This window comes from Lepus europaeus, chromosome 4 (genome assembly GCF_033115175.1).
Source record: "Lepus europaeus isolate LE1 chromosome 4, mLepTim1.pri, whole genome shotgun sequence".
Lineage (NCBI taxonomy): Eukaryota > Metazoa > Chordata > Mammalia > Lagomorpha > Leporidae > Lepus > Lepus europaeus.
Genome location: NC_084830.1, coordinates 30070866 through 30091616, shown reverse-complemented (window position 1 = coordinate 30091616; position 20751 = coordinate 30070866). Strand labels below are relative to the sequence as shown.

Genomic DNA, 20751 nt, shown 5'->3' with positions numbered 1-20751 from the left:
ATATTTTAAAGGAAAAGTGATTTTATTTAAAGATAAGTGGAATCAACATTTGTAGTCAAAGAGGAAATGATTTTGTTGGAATGTATTCTTGCTTGTGTTCTGGAAAACCTTTATTTTACAGATGCAATTAACTGGAATTTAAAAGTATTCTCTGGTGGTATTAAGATAACATATTTCCCAGAGTAGCAATTCATCATTACCTTTGTAGTTAACCTTGAAGCCAACAGATCCCACACTTTCATCTGTTTGAAGGTGCAGCCACATTTGGCTACTCATGCTCACTATCAAATCTGGTACAAAGCTTCCAGTCAGCCTAAAATGAGATGGATAAAGAAGAAAGATGGGTTATCAAAACACTCTCTGCATACAAAAATGAGAAAGAAGGGTTTCTTAATACTTTATTTCCTAGAAAAGACAACTTTCAGATAATCTAATAGGAGTATGTGATCATATAACAGAAGAATCAAACTACACAATTTAGCAATCAAGGTTTATTATTTTTAAAATGCTATTTCATGTGTTTAACTAGTTAGATCTTTCATATCTCTGCAAACAATTCTATTAAAATTTTAGACCATCAGAGAGTCCTATACTTCCTTTTGAACTAAAAAGAAAAAGGGATCAGAAAAAAACCTTCAAGTATTTTTAATATCAAGAATACATCTCATTTAGCCTTTCAAGTTCCATAGGACTTCATTCTAAATATTATGACAAATATTCAAGCACTGTGCAAAAGAACAAAATGGCAGGAAGTATCCATGTCATATGCTGTACTGTAAGATTTTATTTAAAATAGTTACTAATCTTATGTGAATAACTGAGTATATGCATTAATAATTCCTCATTCAGTAATGTATAATTTTCTGATCATAACAAGGGAAATTACTTGGTGCTTCCTCTGTCATTAATAATGTTGTAGTCACATACTTGAACTGAAGCCAAGGGTCATACAAAGGATGTAAGCAAATGAGTAAATAAGACCTTGGGGGAAAAAGTCTGTCATGAAAAGAGAGAGGAAAACAATGAACTCATTGCAAAGTAAATATCCATAATAATAGAACATTCAAATTACATACTAACAATTTTTTTCTAGAAAATTTACAGAATGTTTTCTTACTTCATTGCTAAAACCCCAAGGATGCCTGGAAATTATGTTAGGAGGAAAAGTAAAAAGTGTTCTTTTTTTAAAAAAAGAAGGGCACCTTAATAATTTTGTTAACTCTTTTAGATAGTGGCTACATTGCAACATGACCCGCCGAGGATAGCATGGGTGACCACATTCTTGAAGTGATGATGGCAGCTAAAAACTTTGCTTACTAAAGACTGACAAATAACATCAGAAAACTGCATTACCTGTATGGTTGTGTCACCAGTGCCTGGTGTTACAGAACTGGTGGGACTGCATTACCAAGATGCTCAGTAACATATTATGATTTAATTATGGGACTAAGCCTGGTTAGTCAAATATTGTGATACTGAGATACTACAAAATATTATGAAACTTTAGATTATATTCATTCCCATTCTGTCAAAAAAACTAAAAATTATTCTAATATAAAACACATATATATGTATACAATGTATATAAATATATGTACTCACACTATCATATGAAACAACTTTAAATTTTATAATACCTTAAAATTTCAAATAGGTGAGTACTAGGTACTAGTTTTTATGGGCAGAATTAAGGACTCCAGTTCAAAGGTATGACTGAAAGCAAATAAACCTACCATGAAATGGGCAAAAGAGTTTAATGATACAGAATTGGCTTCAGCCAAACAATATAAAAAATAGCAGCAATCTTTCTTAGTAAATACTAAAAGCTTGGCTTTTGCTAGGGAAATCGAATTATTGCTCTGTATTACATTCTTTTATATTATCTTTCTAGTCCTGATAGTTTTATCAGCCTCAAAGTTCTAGAATGGTATTTTGCCAGTTCATAAAGAATAATTAACAGATGTAGGGCATTGTTCCCTCGCTAATCTGTTCTCCTACATCATTCTTGGTGGAAAAGATAAATTATAAATTAGTTAAATAAATAAACAAATAAAGTAAAAGTGTTTGCTGATGCTGAAAAGATTAAAACAGAATTCCCCCAATTTTTTTAGTACTTTCTTTAGAAAACTTTAAATGATAAGTTGCTTGTTAAGTCTTTTAGAAGTTAAGTCATATTCTTGCCTGTTTTTCATCCCAGGAATAACCAATACCTTGGAGACTTTTGAGGCACCTCTTAAATATGAACATATCATCAAGTCAAAAAGAAAGGATGGCCCAAGTCCTTGGGCCCTGCACCCCATGGGAGACCAGGAGAAGAACCTGGCTCCTGCCATCGGATCAGCGCGGTGCGCCGGCCGCAACGCGCCTACCGCGGCGGCCATTGGAGGGTGAACCAACGGCAATGGAAGACATTTATCTCTGTCTCTCTCTCTCACTGTCCACTCTGCCTGTCAAAAAAATAAAAAATTAAAAAATTCCATATTTTTTCCTGTCATATGTGACGAAAAGCACTTCTTCCTATTTTATCACCAAAGAGTAGATGCCATTGATAAACCTTCCAGGTCTCCTTGTTAGCTATGCCTCATACTAATGAGACAGCTTTTTTCCTTTAATTCCAAGATTGTAGATGTCCTTTTTTTTTAATTAAACTTTTATTTAATGAATATAAATTTCCAAAGTACAGCTTATGGGTTACAATGGCTTCCCCCTCCCAAAACTTTCCTCCCACCCACAACCCTCCCCTTTCCCACTCCCTCTCCCCTTCCAATCACATCATGATTCATTTTCAATTCTCTTTTTATACAGAAGATCAGTTTAGTATATATTAGGTAATGATTTCAACAGTTTGCCCCCATATAGCAACACAAAGTGAAAAAAAAAAATACTGTTGGAGTGTTAGTTATATCATTAAATAAGAGTGTCCAGCACATTAAAGACAGAGATCCTACATAATATTTTTTTAAAAAATTAATTTTCTATGCCATTTCCAATTTAACACCAGGTTTTTTTTTTCCATTTCCAATTATCTTTATATACAGAAGATTGATTCAGTATATAATTAGTAAAGATCTCATGAGGATACTGTAGGCATGGAAAGCCAAGATACCATGGAAAAGAAAAAAAAAAAAGAAAACCTAAATGAAAGATCTCTGCGAGTGAGATCCCAGTGGAAAGAACGGGGCCATCAAAGAAGAAGGTACCTTTCTCTGAAGGGAGGAGAGAACTTCCACTTTGACTATGACCCTAGCGGAATAAGATCAAAGTCAGCGAACTCTAAAGGCTCCCATAGCCCTGGCAACTCATGACTAGAGCCTAAGGAGATTACTGACGCCATGAACAGGAGTGTCAAATTGTTAAGTCAGCAACAGAAGTCACTGTGTACTTACATCCCATGTGGGATCTGTCCTTAATGTGTTGTCTAATGTGCAGTGATGCTATAACTAGTACTGAAACAGTATTTTTACATTTTGTGTTTCTGCGTGAGTACAAACTGTAGATGTCCTTTGAATTGTGTTTTCAGTTCATAGCGCCATGCATGGACATGTGTATAGCCTCTATCCAGTACAGAATTTTTAATCAGTAAACTTTGTTCATTTGATGCAGTAAGCACATTGGGCACTAGAAACTGACCCACTCCATCAAAGTTGGTGAACTACCCATTTCCTGCAACAACTGAGAAAGAATTAAGTGATTTAGACAGTTAAAGGGATTGCTCACAGCCATTCTTGAAACAATTCCTCTAAAACTGATCTGAGAGAAATGGCAATGGTGTGCTCAGGAAACAGGTGAGTCAGTACCCACTAGATTTTCATTACCAGTTTTTTGAGAACTTCTCAAAAATATACCAGCATGCATCCAGGACCAGACAAAAATCATTCTCTGCTCTTATCTACTTGTATTTTGTCTCTCGTGCTAAATATCCAAACTTGCTGGGAAAAGGTGCTAAGAAGGTAAACACATAATCAAATCTTAACTATAGTTAATTAGTGTGGGCTAAGTCTAGGTATACATGAAGAAGGAAAGAAGAAATTGGAAACTTATATGTTCATTATTCTGTTAAAACTATTTACTAACAAGAATAACCCCTACTTTGGCACAAGTTATAATGAGTAAAAGCATAAAGAACTGGATGTCATCATTGTAAGAAGAAGGGCATTGGAAAAGAGACTGGAGAAAATAGACTCAAGAGGACATAAAAATTTCAGAAACAGGAGCATCAGGAAACACCAGAAGGTTAGGTAGTAATTGGTAAATAACATAATACTGACAAATTGAGGGAATCTCAAAGGTGGGAACTGGTAGTATATACACTTCCATAACTTATCCTCAGGCTAACTTAGTATTTCTTTTTCTGGTAAATACTTGTGCTACCTATTCTTCAATTTCCCCAGAAATGTCACACTTTCCATCTGGTGACAGAGCAACACAGGTTGTTGGTATGTTGAGTCAGCCTTCTACTTGTTCCTTTTCTTCTGTTTGTTCCCACACAGATAGATTCCCAGATTGAGAAACAGGTTTTCTTACTTTTCTCCTGAATCTCTTGTAAACATGTTGGGGAGACCCTCTGGACACATTTTTAGAAACTACTATATTCTATACTCTATATGGAGTGTCTATGGAACTTCCTGGAAAAAAAGGCATTTGACTACTGTGTGACTTCCAAAAGAAAAAGGGTATAGAAAGTGGCGATCTCATACTGTGCTGCCTAAATACTATGAACAGAAACCAACCAATTCATCACTGTGGCCTAGCAATAATGACACTGGTTTAATCTGAGTTATGAAAGCATACAGATGACTTACAAAAATCATAAGCAATGGCCTTGTGTCAAACAACATCTTTCGTTGATGACTCTATTTGAAAGAATAAAAACAATTATAAAAGAAAGAGAAGGGATGATTTAGGGAAGGGCACTTGTCCTATAATACTAGTATTGCCAAACCTCCAGGAAGGAGGAAAGGTAAATTTGTTTAAGATATTTTAACTTTGTACAAAGCTTTTAAAAAGTAAGTAAATTTGTTATTCCATTACTGTCTATAGTTACTAACATTTGGACTTATAACTTTGGTGCCATCTTCTGAAAATTTATCTTCAATGGATCTATGATCTCCTTTTTTTTTCATATTCCTCTAGTGAACAATTTTAAATTCTTGCTTTCCTTTGCTTTAAAGGACTCCAGTATTTATGACAAGGACTCCTTAAATGTGTTCTGGGCTTTCATGTTACTTCTCTAGTCATTCATAGGAAAATTTACAGAAATTCATCCCACTAGGGGAATCTTTAAATATTCAATACATAAGATAGTTCACTGGCAGACACAGAAACAAACAAAAAACAATGCAAAACTGATTATTCAACTCTATTACAGTTCCCTCTTCACAGGAACATAAGATGTCAATAGACAAATTGTAGGAATGCCAAACTGAGGTAAAAATTTAGGGTATCTGTTGATGCCAGAGGTCCCATATAGGAGTCAGCTCATTTTGCAGATGAAATGCCCTACTTGAAAAAAAACCCACAATTTTAGAAACTTGTGAGATAACTGTAGACAGTGGGTTCAGCTTGTGCAGGCTAGGCAAAAACCACTGACAGAATAAGTGCATGAGAATTCTTCAGATATCTGATTTGATCAGTAGAATTTAAAGATACATTTGAATGAAGATTGCCTATAGTTTTATCTTTAGGGATTCTGAATTTCATAAAGCCTTTGTACTTATTTTGTTATGAAAATAAGGGTACCACTTTAAGCCTTTTAACTTAAAATTGTTGATTAAACCACATCATCAATATTGAATATCTTAGTTTTTATGGAGATTCTGGTACTGGGGTAACAGGATGCTGTGTCAGCAGCAGACATACTTTAAAAAAATAGTATTTTGGATCTGGCTGAAGAGCCCATGAGAGTATTGTAGGCATGGAAAGCCAATATACCATGGAAAAGAAAAAAAAGAAGACCTAAATGAAAGATCTCTGGGAGTGAGATCCCAGTGGAAAGAACGGGGCCATCAAAGAAGGAGGTACCTTTCTCTGAAGGGAGGAGAGAACTTCCACTTTGACTATGACCCTATCGGAATAAGATCAAAGTCAGCGAACCCTAAAGGCTTCCATAGCCTTGGCAACTCATGACTAGAGCCTAGGGAGATTACTGACGCCATGAACAGGAGTGTCAAATTGTTAAGTCAGCAACAGAAGTCACTGTGTACTTACATCCCATGTGGGATCTGTCCTTAATGTGTTGTCTAATGTGCAGTGATGCTATAACTAGTACTGAAACAGTATTTTTACACTTTGTGTTTCTGTGTGGGTGCAAGCTGATGAAATCTTTACTAAGTATATACTGAATCGATCTTCTGTATATAAAGATACTTGGAAATGGAAAAAAAAACCTGGTGTTAAATTGGAAATGGCATAGAAAATTAATTAATTTTTTAAAAATATCATGTAGAATCTCTGTCTTTAATGTACTGTACACTGTTATTTAATGCTATAACTAGTACTCCAACAGTTTTTTTTTTTCACTTTGTGTGGCTATGTGGGGGCAAACTGTTGAAATCTTTACTTAATATATACTAAACTGATCTTCTGTATATAAAGAGAATTGAAAATGAATCTTGATGAGAATGGAAGGGGAGAGGGAGTGGGAAAGGGGAGGGTTGTGGGTGGGAGGGAAGTTATGGGAGGGGGGAAGCCAATGTAATCCATAAGCTGTACTTTGGAAATTTATATTCATTAAATAAAAGTTTAAAAAAATAGTATTTCATGACAGATAATAATTGTTCATCTTGGGGCCGGTGCCGTGGTGCACTAGGTTAATCCTGTGTGGCGCCGGCATCCCATATGGGCACCAGGTTCTAGTCTCGGTTGCTCCTCTTCCAGTCCAGCTCTGCTGTGGTCTGGGAAGGTGGTGGAGGATGGCCCAAGTGCTTGGGCCCCTGCACCAACACGGGAGACCAGGAGGAGGAACCTGGCTCCTGGCTTCCGATTGGTGCAGCGTGCCGGCCGTAGGGGCCACTTGGGGAGTGAACCAATGGAAGGAAGATCTTTCTCTCTGTCTCTTTCTCTCACTGTTGTAACTCTACCTGTCAAATAAATAAACTTTAAAAAAAAGAATGTTTAAAAAATTTAAAAATTGTGCATCTTTATGGGGTACAATGGTTTCTCAGCACATTTATACATCATACATTGCTTAACTCAAGATAGTTACTTTATCCATCATCTAGCATTTATCATTTCCTGTTGATGAGAAAGTCCACATCCTCTCCTCTAGCTACACTCATTCAGCATTATTATACAATATCGTTAACTACAATCAACTTTCTGTGTACTAGAAAAGCAAAAGTTATTCCTCCTATCATATGACTGTCTGTCTACTAACCAATCTCTCCTCATTTACTTCTCTGCCTCCCCATCCTCTGTTAACCACTATTCTGCTCTCTATTTCTAGATATTCAGCTTTTTTAGGCTGCACAAATGAGTGATATCATGCAGTAATTGGCAGATATAATTTAACAAGACTCAGTCTTTACATTTAATCACTTGGCTTATCTTTGTATCACACATGTTATAACTACAATCTTATAATGGCAAAAGATTAAGAATCTATGGATATACCACAAGACTAGATATAAGCAAGCATGAATATTGACATTGTACCTAGGACATGCAATATACTAAATTGTATTACCATTTTAATTGTAGTACCAATATAATAGAAGAGGATACATGGCATTGACCTGATTTATATGGAATTCTTTTTATATTGGTAATGTTTTTTTAAAGATTTATTTATTTATCCGAAAGTCAGAGTTACACACTGAGAGGATAGGCAGAGAGAGAGAAAGAGAGATATTCCATCTGATGGTTCACTCCCCAGGTGGCTGCAATGGCCAGAGCTGCGCTGACCCAAAGCTAGGAGCTAGGTGCTTCTTCTGGCTCTCCACGCGGGTGCAGGGGCCCAAGGACTTGGGCTATTTTCTGCTTTTCCAGGCCACAGCAGAGACCTGGATCGAAAGAGGAACAGCCAGGACTAGAACTGGTGCTCATATGGGATGCCAGCTCTTCAGGCCAGTGCGTTAACCTGTTGCATCACAGCGCTAGCCCCTATATTGGTAATTATGTTCACTTACAGAGTGAGCTAAAAATGGCCATGCACTGTGGTGACTTCTTATGACATTTGAAAGCTTATGGCCAGTGCCACGGCTCAATAGGCTAATCCTCCACCTGCGGCGCCGGCACACCGGGTTCTAGTTCTGGTCGGGGCGCCAGATTCTGTCCCGGTTGCTCCTCTTCCAGGCCAGCTCTCTGCTGTGGCCTGGGAGTACAGTAGAGGATGTCCCAAGTGCTTGGGCCCTGCACCCGCATGGGAGACCAGGAGAAGCACCTGGCTCCTGCCTTCGGATCAGCGTGGTGCGCTGGCCGCAGCGCGCCGGCCACAGCAGCAGCCACTGGAGGATGAACCAACAGTAAAAGGAAGACCTTTCTCTCTGTCTCTCTCACTGTCCACTCTGCCAGCCCAAAAAAAAAAAAAAAAAAAAAAAAGAAAGAAAGAAAGAAAAAAAGCTTATGTTTCACATTGAATTAAGCTGACATAAGGCAGTGGAGGATGGCCTGAGTGCTTGGGCCCCTGCACCCACATGGGAGACCAGGAGAAGCACCTGGCTCCTGGCTTTGGATCGGTACAGCGCTGGCCATAGTGGCCATTTGGGGAGTGAACCAACGGAAGAAAGACCTTTCTCTCTGTCTCTCTCTCTCTCTCACTGTCTATAACTCTACCTGTCAAATACATTAAAAAAAAATCAAAAGTAAATATTATACACACAAGGAAATAGACAAATGGATGGAAGAGGACTATAATAGTTCATATGCTGAATGCATTCCTCCCCCAGTCAAAGTTCCCATATTAAAATTTGGTCTCCAAGTTGGTGCTATTGTGAAGTGATAGAACATTTAGGAGATAGAGCCTATTGGAAAATCCTTAGATATCTTCGGACATGCCCTTGAAAGGCAGCTTGCATGTGATTTCTTGAGTTCTTGCAAGAGGATTGTCATAAAATCCTAAGCCCACCTTCTCTCTCTGCTTCCTTATGTGATCTTTCCTCCACATTTCTCTGCCACCTACCAAGATGGCTTCACCACAGCTTACATTATACCTTTTGGATATAACACAGCATCATCTGAGTGTGTACTTGGCCTAGCACTTTAGTCACTAGTTAGGATGCCTGAGTGTCTGAGTTCAATTCCTACCTTTAGCTATGATTCCACCTTCTTGCTAGTGCAGAACCTGAGAGGCAGTAGCGATGGCTCAAGTGATTGTGTTCCTGCCACCCATGTGGAAGACCTGAATTAAGTTCCTAATTCCTGGCTTCAGCCCCCGGTTGAGAGAAGCATTTGTGGAAAGTGAACCAGCAAATGAGATCTGTGTGTGTGTGTGTGTGTGCTTATCTCCAAAAACCAAACCAAACAAAAATATATGATGTATTATCATCATAATCATCTATGTAAAGTAGTTTATATTATGCCCACCTAAAAGAAGAAATTATTCAAAACCTATTTAATAAATGAGTTATTTCTCAACAGAACACTTTACACTTTTAAGGCACATGTGGTACTTTTCCCTAACCAACATTATCAGAAACTTGATGGCAGCTCTATTTCATAGAATTAATGCCAAAAGACAGAGAGATTTTGTGTGTTCATGGTACACGTGATGTCTGAATGATCTTAAATTTTTGTCTCCTCAAATGCCAATGTTCAGGCATTTCATTGTACAATTTTCACTTTGGGGATACTAAAACATAATGAATCACAAAGGGGAGATCATCTTATTTTCACCATCATCCAGTAATTAGGGAAATATTTATGGATTTCTAATAGATGGTTAGAACTCATGTACTAAGATTTAGCAATACATTAGATAAAAACGACCTGAACTTTACCACCAGCCTTTTTAATAATTATGATGATTCCTACAAGCAAGCATGGTATTTCTTTCTTTGAACATTTTCTAAACCCAGAAATTTGGGCTAGAGAACATTTGCTCTGCCTGACTTATCTGAATCCTCTGATAACCACCTTTAATACTTTAAAGGTTTTCTTGCTTTCCTAGAATCTGAGACATAGGCTGGCGCCGCGGCTCAATAGGCTAATCCTCCGCCTTGCGGCGCCGGCACACTGGGTTCTAGTCCTGATCAGGGCACCGGATTCTGTCCCGGTTGCCCCTCTTCCAGTCCAGCTCTCTGCTGTGGCCAGGGAGTGCAGTGGAGGATGGCCCAGGTCCTTGGGCCCTGCACCCTCATGGGAGACCAGGATAAGCACCTGGCTCCTGCCTTTGGATCAGCGTGTTGCGCCGACCGCAGCGCGCTGGCCACGGTGGCCATTGGAGGGTGAACCAACGGCAAAAGGAAGACCTTTCTCTCTGTCTCTCTCACTGTCCACTCTGCCTGTCAAAAAATAAAAATAAAAAATAAAATAGAATCTGAGACATAAAGTACCTGCCAGAAGTCTATCATTTATATTGACTGGGAGATTTGGTCAACCTAGAAGTGTTCGAGAGAAAAGAAAGGCTATTTGTGTGCTACAGGGAACCTGGTAGGTGACTCTGATCACTTATGTGGCCATCAAAAAGGAAGAAAATCTCACTCACCTTGTGGAAATAGTACACCAGAAGGACTGGACATTGGTTCCCAAAAATGGCTTGAAATTTAAACTGCTGATATTGCCCTGAACTCAACAACAACCCAAAAAATGTATTTTAGCAAGCTTACTATTCTCATAGACTGCCTTTTGTTCTTCTTAAAGTGTTATTTCATTCATCTTAAGAATCATTTACCTTGAGAATATGTAAACAGTCACATATTTCTAAACACTTCCACACTGTACACTCATTGATTAACATAGCCTTAGTAGTTCCCTCAGCTTAATGAAACTTCAGAAAATCTTAAAGGATTTCTTCATAACAATAGGATCCTGATCTCCCTATATTTAGAGCATATACTTTAGAAAACTTGGAATTGTAAATTATTCTCAACCTTTCTGAGATACAAATATAAGGAAAATTCAAAATGTTCATGGAAAATAGTGATTGATGTTTATGATCGCCTGTAGATTTTATCTTCAATATCATCTTATCCTTTCTCAAAAACAAGTTATCCATTTATAAACTGCTGATTTCTCTGGGACATTGTTCACATAACTTTTCATAAATCATCAACAATTTCACCATTCTCTCTCCCAAGTTTCAACAACAATTTGATGTTCTTTCTTCAATTTTAGAAACATTCATTTTGCTCTTTTAGGGGCTCTTTTCAAACTGATGTCTTATTATTCTTACAGTTTCAAACTAGATCCTGTCCAGACACTTTATAACAAGTTAGTCTAAGGTTTTTTTTTTTTTTTTTTTTTTTGGGTTCAAAGAAAATGAGATTGATATATATTTTACACAATACACATTTTGCACAATTCTTTTGGACAATTCTCACAGATTCAGAAATATGTTACTTGAGAACATGGAGTTAGTCCTTTCCAAATATAATCATTGGAGGAGACAGTGTTTTTTTCCTTCAATCAGTATCTTGTAATGGTATAAGATAATGACAATGGGCATTTTTCCCACTTGCCAAAAAAAATTGGAAAAATGTAATAATCACTGAAGGGCCTGAATTTTTGAAATGTAATATTACTAATGTGATTCATAAAAAGTAAAAAAAAAGATGTTTTTATTCTTCAAGAGAAACTGCTAGTTAAAAATTTACATTAACAGAATCTAGGGATAAAATAAATATGTGTACCACTTTTGATAGCATTGCATAAGCAAAAAGAATAGGGATCTAGGGGTCAGCTATTTCTAGGGGCATCAAGGGGTAAGCTATTTCTCAGGCTTGGACTTGGTAAGATTTTATAATGAAATATAAAATAATATTGAAATAGTTAATCATTACAAAGTACATGCAATATATATATCAAAGTTTTTTGATACTGATTTATCATTGAAGGAGAACTATTGTCCATTTGCTGTAATCATTCATTATTGCTATTATATATTTATTGGTTATTCCTCCAAGTTAATATGTTGAATTTTTTAACTCATTCTATTATATATATCTGATCATTGTTTTGCTTTATATTTTACTATGAATTTCCTTTATATTTCAAACTGTCTAGAGTAAAAACAGTAACAAAGATATTTTGAAAATTATATTATGATTATAAAATAGCAACAAACAGTAAAAATTATCTCAGTGTAAATGCAAGCCTTAATTTAATTTTTTTTTCCTGGCACAATAAAGGAAAGAAAACTCTCCTAACCCCATTTGCCTTTAATATTTCCTTTCAAAAGCTTAAAGTGTAAATGTCTTCTCTTTTGCTTTCAGTATGTTTAAATGTTTTAAAAAACTAAGTAAATTCATAGCAACTTTGCACCACAAAATCTCTGTCTTGGTAGTTTTGGAGCCATCATTTTTGAAATATAAATCTCAAGGAAGATGCAGTCCTGTGTCTCTGTTTTGAGAGAGTTAACGCCTAGGCACTTGGCTCCATTCTGTAACTTACTAAGGATCATATAGGTAGGAGATTTGTTTAATAAGGAAAATTAACATGTTTTAATGAATTATATCTGCCTAGCTATATAAAAGTGTCAAATTTACTTCTCTTCTTTGCAATCTCTAGCAGTTTGCCTATGACACACATCACAGTTTTGCTTAATCCTTACACAACAGAAAAACTGTTTCAGGCTCTTCTACATTTGGTTTGAAACATTTACTGGGTTGTTAGACAATTTTATTTTTAATTATATTTTCTCAACACTAGATCTCTCACTGAATATCATCTTATATCAATGCAACCTCAATGTCTGAGTCCTCTTACCATCCTCTCAAAAAACTTAGACTCAAATGGTAGTGATTATATTTTTCAAACAATTTTGTATTTTACCTACTATTTCAGTTAAAGATGCTTTTAAGCCACAGTAGAAGAGTTTTAGATCATTCTATTTTTTTTTTTTTTTTGACAGGCAGAGTGGACAGTGAGAGAGAGAGAGAGACAGAGAGAAAGGTCTTCCTTTTGCCATTGGTTCACCCTCCAATGGCCACCGCGGCCAGCGCACTGTGGCCAGTGCACTGTGCTGATCCCAAGGCAGGAGCCAGGTACTTATCCTCCCATGCGGGTGCAGGGCCCAAAGACTTGGGCCATCCTCCACTAAACTCCCTGGCCACAGTAGAGAGCTGGCCTGGAAGAGGGGCAACCGGGACAGAATCCGGCGCCCTGACCGGGACTAGAACCCGGTGTGCCGGCGCCGCAGGTGGAGGATTAGCCTATTGAGCCATGGAGCCGGCTGTAGATCATTCTTATAACACTATCAAAATAGTCTCCAAAGAGTTTCAATTTGTTTCTAGTATATCATTTTGGACTTACCAATTATGAGTTAAAATACTTCTTTAATACACGTTTGTTTACAGATTAAATAACTTCAGTTTCATAATGAATTCTAATCTTCCTAGTTAGTCCTTCCATGCTAGAATAAAAGAATAAAAGCCCTAAATGAATGCACTCAGAAATCTTCCTCAAGCACTGAAATAGAATATGAAATAAAGGATAGTATCTATGAAATTTGTATTAGGCCCATACCTGATTTTCTTTATAAGCACTCAACGTATATGGGTGTAGCCATTAGAGATAATAACTGCAGTACTATATTCCATCATATTTTTGTTTCATACAAATATTTAACTTTCACTTTTTATGAGCATACACTTAATATTCTTTTTCCTTATGCAATGCTATCAAAAGTGGTACACACATTCATTTTGGAATACAAACAATTCATTATTGATGACTACTTCTAGGGAAAAAAGTTTAAAAGAAAAACCTGAAAAACAACAGCATTTAGATAATTCAGAAAGTAGATCAGCATACTGGGAAGATAATATGAAAATGATGAAATTACATAAATGTTTGCTTATTTCACTTAATAATCAGTAACTGTGGCTTTAACTTCCTTTATGGACACAGGCTTTCAGAAGTTTTAATTTATTGGGTAATTCAAAAGCATAATGTATACGAAGGTATTTATCATGTTTTTTTTTTTACCTTTATACGCAGATTTAGATACTATGATTTATTTTTAGAAAATTGAATTTGACTAAGATTTCTGCATATACATTTTGTAATTATGTAATATATATTATTTATGTAATATATATAATCTCTTTGACAAAGCAGCTTGTCAAAATACATGGCTCAATGAATTCAGAGAAATAACATTAATCTATTCAAAGCATGATGAAACAGATCTATCTTTTCCATAAAGCTACAAAAAATATTATTCATTAAATGATATACAAATGAATAAAATACTTAAACAATATCATATTTGCAGTACTTTTATGCATTTTTCCCAGAAACCTTTTATTTAAGATATATAAACTTTATGCATTTCATAACCACAACTTTAGGAACCTAATAATTCTTCCCACTGTACCCACCCTCCACCTGTCCTCCCACACTTCTTCCTCCCAAACCTATTTCCATTCTTATTTTTTACTAAAATCTATTTTCAATTAGCTTTATATATCTATATAAGATTAACTATATTAAGCAAAGAGTTCAAACTTCTCTACAGTAAAACATAAAAATTCTAAAATATGCACTACAGAAATGCCAGATTATTTCCAGAGGATCTCCAATTAGACTCACAGCAGACTTCTCATCAGAAACCTTATAAGCTAGGAGAGAATGGTGAGATATATTTCCAGGTCTTGAGAGAAAGAACTGTCAACTCAGAATAGTGTACCCTATAAAATCTCATTTATGAATAAAGGTGAAATAAAGACCTTCCATAACAAACAGAAATTGAAATAATTTGTCTACCACTGTTCCAACCTTACAAAAGATGCTTAAGGATGTTCTACACACAGAAACACAGAAACATGGTCATCACTATGACAAAAGGTGAAGCCAGAAAATCTTTCAGTAAAGTAAAAAGGAAATCCAATATATGTATTTTTTTCAAAAAGAATACTTTCTAAAGAAGAGTATTGTTACCTGATACGAATATGAATCTGAGAATCAGATATTCTATTGGACTAACTTTTCCAGAAGAAATTCGAATTTCAAAGCAACACTACAGAGGCCAACACTGTGGCATAGGAGGTAAAGTCACTGCCTGCAGTGGTAGCATCCCATATGGGCTCCAGTTCATGTCCTGGCTGCTCCACTTGTGATCCAGCCCTCTGCTATGGCCTAGGAAAGCAGAAGAAGGTGACCCAAGTCCTTGGGCCCCTGTACCCAGAAGCTCCTGGCTTCTGGCTTTGGATCAGTGCAGCTTCTGCCATTCCGGCTAAGTGGGGAGTGAACCAGCAGATGGAAGACCTCTCTCTGCATCACCTTTTCACTTTGTGTAATTCTCTTTTGACTTTCAAATAAATATATAAATCTTAAAAAAAAGTAACATAATAGAAGCATGTTTGGAATGTTCAACCCAACATTTTTCACATTCTTCAAGATTTTTTTTCAAATAGAATGCCATCCAATATCAGATTTTATTCACAAAATTTCTAGAAATACTGTAAGAGTAGAAGGTAATTTTTAATCTTTTATTTTGCAAGTTTTCACTTAATCTTTATAGGGTTATCACAAACCCAGTAGTGAAGCATGTATGCGAAAGATTGTCACTTTCCTTTCTAACCCTCTCAGTCTTCAATGAGAAGACCTGGACTAATAATCAACGTCTCCCTTCTCGATGAAGGGGAAATGAGATAGTACAGTGAGTGTACTATAGTCACTGTTATATCTCTTTTTTTTTTAACTTTTTTTTAATGAATATAAATTTCCAGTATACAGCTTATGGATTACAATGGCTTCCCCTTCCCATAATTTCCCTCCCACCCGCAACCCTCCCCTCTCCCGCACCCTCCCCTTTCCATTCACATCAAGATTCATTTTCAATTCTCTTTATATACAGAAGATCAATTTAGTATAAATACTTCAACAGTTTGCACCCACATAGAAACACAAAGTGAAACATACTGTTTGAGTACTAGTTATAGCATTAAATCAAAATGTACAGTACATTAAGGACAGAGATCCCACATCAGGAGCAAGCGCACAGTGGCTCCTGTTGTTGACCCAACAAATTGACACTCTAGTTTATGGCGCCAGTAACCACCCTAGGCTGTCGTCATGAGTTGCCAAGGCTATGGAAGCCTTCCAAGTTCCCCGACTCTGATCATATTTAGACAAGGTCATAAAAGACAGGTTGAGGATAGTAACCAATGATCCTAAGAGTGGCCTTAAACAGGTCTGAACAATTATACAGCATTAAGTGGGGAAGAGGACCATCAGTACACACAGGTTGGGAGTAGAGCCATTAGTGGTAGAGTAGAGGTTATGATTACAAAGGAATGAGGCCCAAGTGCACTAGACAGGGTCTAGAACAAAGGACAGAGTCATTATTAGAGGAGCTAAGAAAGGTGCTGTCTAAGCTACAAGTAATTTTTCTGATTGAGAGGCAAATAGAACCTGATAGAAGGGGCTTGATAATAATCTGGTGGGCTTTAGGCCTTGTAAGTTAAGAGGCCCAGACCTATCTATCTCTTCCCATGGGGTATATCCTAAGGGAGGTGTGAACCTCCTAGGGGAAGGCACTCTGTTGACTTTCATTACTTGGCTGGCCTGGGAGGAGAGCTGGCCAGGTAAAGGCAGGGGGCATCTCTAACAAGAAATGTACAGTTCTGCCTGCAATGTTGCTGACCCTACTTGGCTGTCCCCTCAACTGCAGTGGTCACTTTGGAAGTTGGGCTGAGTGAAGGGCTTTTCAGCTTGGAGCCAATAAGATCTGTGGCTCTGACCTGGGCATCCTTCGATTCCAGGGCAGGTCCATTTCCAGTGATCCAACTCTTGGCAGAGCTGCCAGGGCTCTTCACAAGCTGACTTCTGCTGAAGCCCAGGCTTACCACATTGAAAGCCACTGCAGTGGACTGTCCTGTTGGGTCTCCTTGAGGGCAGATCACTGTACAGATCAGCCATTAATAGGCCTGCCACCCATTGCTTCTGATGCCTAGCTTTCTTTTCCTCCTGGTTTGTGTTAAAGCAGACCAGACGATGCAAGTCAAGGGAGTGCCCGTGTCCCATCTCTAATCTTTGGTGGCCTGAACTACAAGTCTATAGTCACAGGCATGTTCTGTAGTAGTTTTTCTAAGGTAGACAATGCCCATGTGGAAAATTATATTCTCACTTTAAAACTTTCTTTCCCTTTGGTCTGAAAGGGAGGTTTTTTTTTCTACTTACTGTATACTTCGCTGATGACGATGTGAATCTAGCTATGAGATTATTAGTTAAGTTCTTATTTTGGCTATGCTATTACAGAAAAATGTTAGCCATCTCTTATAAGGTCTAAAGATTAAATTGTGCATCCTACAGATTCCTTCATAATAGAATTAGTTCCCTACCTTGAAGAGAATAGAGAAGTGAAAGAACAAGTTGGGCTTAGAATAGAGAAATGAGGGAGCAAGTCCTAGATCACTTGCTGACAATAGCAATATTACATGAATACTTAGCAAACCGTTTCAACCCTTAGATGAGAACTTAATAAAACATTTACTGGAAGGTCCAATGCCTTCTATAAATTTTAAGAATCATGTATTTGAAAACACGTCTTAAATATCTAACATGGTGTAGTTTGTTTAACCAGTAAACTTAAGCACAACCATATAAAATGTTTTTAGTTTCTTTCTACCAACAAGTTTAAAACATATGATATACAAATTCAGGTCATACAAATTAAAATGTATCTTTGATTGATTTTAGCAGCTTAAATTTATGGACAATCTTATCTAAAAGCCATTTAAAATAAAACTCTTAATAAAATTTCCCCATGTGGACATACAATATGTACGCACATATAACATAGCATAATAGACCAATATCAAAATCCAAAATATCTGGTTGAAATAAGATTCCTTAAACTCATGACATAACATAGACCAAATCTGATCATTGTTACAAGGTGATTATTCAAGTCTTTGAAAATAAGCACATAGTTAAATAACCCATAGCTCTTCATCTCCTCCCTCTCTTTTTCCACTCTTAGATTTAACAGGGATCACTTTTCAGTTAAAATTTAAACACCTAAGAATAATTGTGTGTTAATTACTGAGTTCAACCAATAGTACTAGAACCACAACAACAACAACAAATACTAAAAAGGATAAAGTATTACATTGTACATCTAAAGTCAGGACAGGAGCTGATCAGTTCATTGTTGCTTATAGTGTCCATTTCACTTAACAGGTTTCCCCTTTGGCGCTCAGTTGTCACCGATCAGGGAAAACAAATGATATTTGTCTCTTTGGGACTGGCTTAATTCACTCAGCATGATGTTTTCCAGATTGCTCCATCTTGTTGCAAATGACTGGGTTTCGTTGTTTCTTACTGCTGTATAGTATTCTATGGAGTACATGTCCCATAATTTCTTTTTTTTTTATTATTATTTATTTATTTATTTTTGACAGGCAGAGTGGACAGTGAGAGAGAGAGACAGAGAGAAAGGTCTTCCTTTTGCCGTTGGTTCACCCTCCAATGGCCGCCGCGGTAGCGCGCTGCGGCCGGCGCACCGCGCTGTTCCGATGGCAGGAGCCAGGTGCTTCTCCTGGTCTCCCATGGGGTGCAGGACCCAAGGACTTGGGCCATCCTCCACTGCACTCCCTGGCCACAGCAGAGAGCTGGCCTGGAAGAGGGGCAACCGGGACAGGATCGGTGCCCCGACCGGGACTAGAACCCGGTGTGCCGGCGCCGCAAGGCGGAGGATTAGCCTGTTGAGCCACGGCGCCGGCCCATAATTTCTTTATCCAGTCTACTGTTGATGGGCATTTGGGTTGGTTCCAGGTCTTAGCTATTGTGAATTGAGCTGCAATAAACATTAATGTGCAGATGGCTTTTTTATTTGCCAAATTAATTTCCTTTGGGTAAATTCCAAGGAGTGGGATGGCTGGGTTGTATGGTAGGGTTATGTTCAGGTTTCTGAGGAATCTCCAGACAGACTTCCATAGTGGCTTAACCAGTTTGCATTCCCACCAACAGTGGATTAGTGTCCCTTTTTCCCCACATCCTCTCCAGCATCTGTTGTTGGTAGATTTCTGAATGTGAGCCATTCTAACCGGGGTGAGATGGAACCTCATTGTGGTTTTGATTTGCATTTCTCTGATTGCTAGTGATCTTGAACATTTTTTCATGTGTCTGTTGGCCATTTGGATTTCCTCTTTCGAAAAATGTCTATTGAGGTCCTTGGCCCATCTCTTAAGTGGGTTGTTTGTTTTGTTGTTGTGGATTTTCTTGATTTCTTTGTAGATTCTGGTTATCAATCCTTTATCTGGAGTATAGTTTGCGAATATTTTTCCCATTCTGTTGGTTGCCTCTTCACTTTCCTGACTGTTTCTTTTGAAGTACAGAAACTTCTCAATTTGATGCAGTCCCAAATGTTAATTTTGGTTTTGACTGCCTGTGCTGTTGGAGTATTTTCCAGGAAGTCTTTGCCTGTGCCTATATCTTGCAGGGTTTCTCCAATGCTCTCTAATAATTTGATGGTTTCGGGTCGTAGATTTAAGTCTTTAATCCATGTTGAGTGAATTTTTGTGTAAGGTGATAGGTATGGGTCTTGCTTCAAGCTTCTGCACGTGGAAATCCAATTTTCCCAGCACCATTTATTGAATAGACTGTCCTTATTTCAGGGATTAGATTTGGATCTTTGGTCAAATATAAGTTGGCTGTAGATGTTTGGATTGATTTCTGGTGTTTCTATTCTGTTCCATTGGTCTATCCATCTGTTTCTGTACCAGTACCATGCTGTTTTGATAACAACTGCCCTGTAATATGCCCTGAAATCTGGTATTGTGATGCCTCTGGCTTTGTTTTTGTTGTACAAGATTGCTTTGGCTATTCGAGGTCTTCTGTGTCTCCATATGAATTTCAGCATCATTTTTTCCAGATCTGAGAAGAAGGTCTTCGGGATCTTGATGGGTATTGCATTGAATGTATAAATTGCTTTTGGGAGAATAGACATTTTGATGATATTGATTCTTCCAATCCATGAGCATGGAAGATTTCTCCATTTTTTGGTATCCTCTTATCTCTTAAATAAATCACATCTATTTCCTAGTCTATCAGATGAATTTATATCTAAGTGTGAAAATAGCACACAGAAAATAATCTGTGAAAAAGTTACAGTTCTTTTGACAGCCCTTGAAAGATGATAGTATGATGGTTCAAATCTGTCACCTGGATTATTACTCAATGGTCAAGTTCATAATTTGATCTCCATTGACACTGTCACTAAACCACCACGAAGTTGTCAGAAATGAAAAAGGCTATTTCAATGTTGTAAAAGACATGGCCATCATGTTACTCTATCAAAATGAAAATGAGTAAGACAGATAGTCTATGATGGAGAGAGAGAATCTAAAAGGGGTATCGATAACAATACAACGAATGACAAAAACAACAAATCTCTGAAATGTGAGTTCAAATTTGCAATTCAAATTTATTTTAGGATTTTTCATATGATAAAACCTTATGGAAAACTTATCACTGGGTATGCTATACAGTTAGAGTTCTTTCTCTACTACTAAATAATCTCATTGCTCATAGCTCTATTATGAGTATTTCTTTGGAGCCAAAATCTCAAGATGCAGAATTTAGACACACTTTAATTATTTTTAGCTTAATAAATTACAAAAACTGTATGCTTTATACTTCATGGAAAAT

At 37.2% G+C, this 20751-nt stretch overlaps 1 protein-coding gene across 2 annotated transcripts in view; it reads right to left on the bottom strand.

Annotated features, from left to right (window-relative positions):
* The window catches only part of CSMD3 (CUB and Sushi multiple domains 3), a 1267615-nt gene that overhangs the window by 612964 nt on the left and 633900 nt on the right, over window positions 1–20751 (bottom strand). For both annotated transcript variants that reach the window (XM_062189471.1, XM_062189472.1), the window contains one exon: window positions 201–313. In XM_062189471.1, coding sequence (XP_062045455.1) covers window positions 201–313 — 113 coding nt within the window. The remainder of the gene's footprint in view (window positions 1–200; window positions 314–20751) is intronic.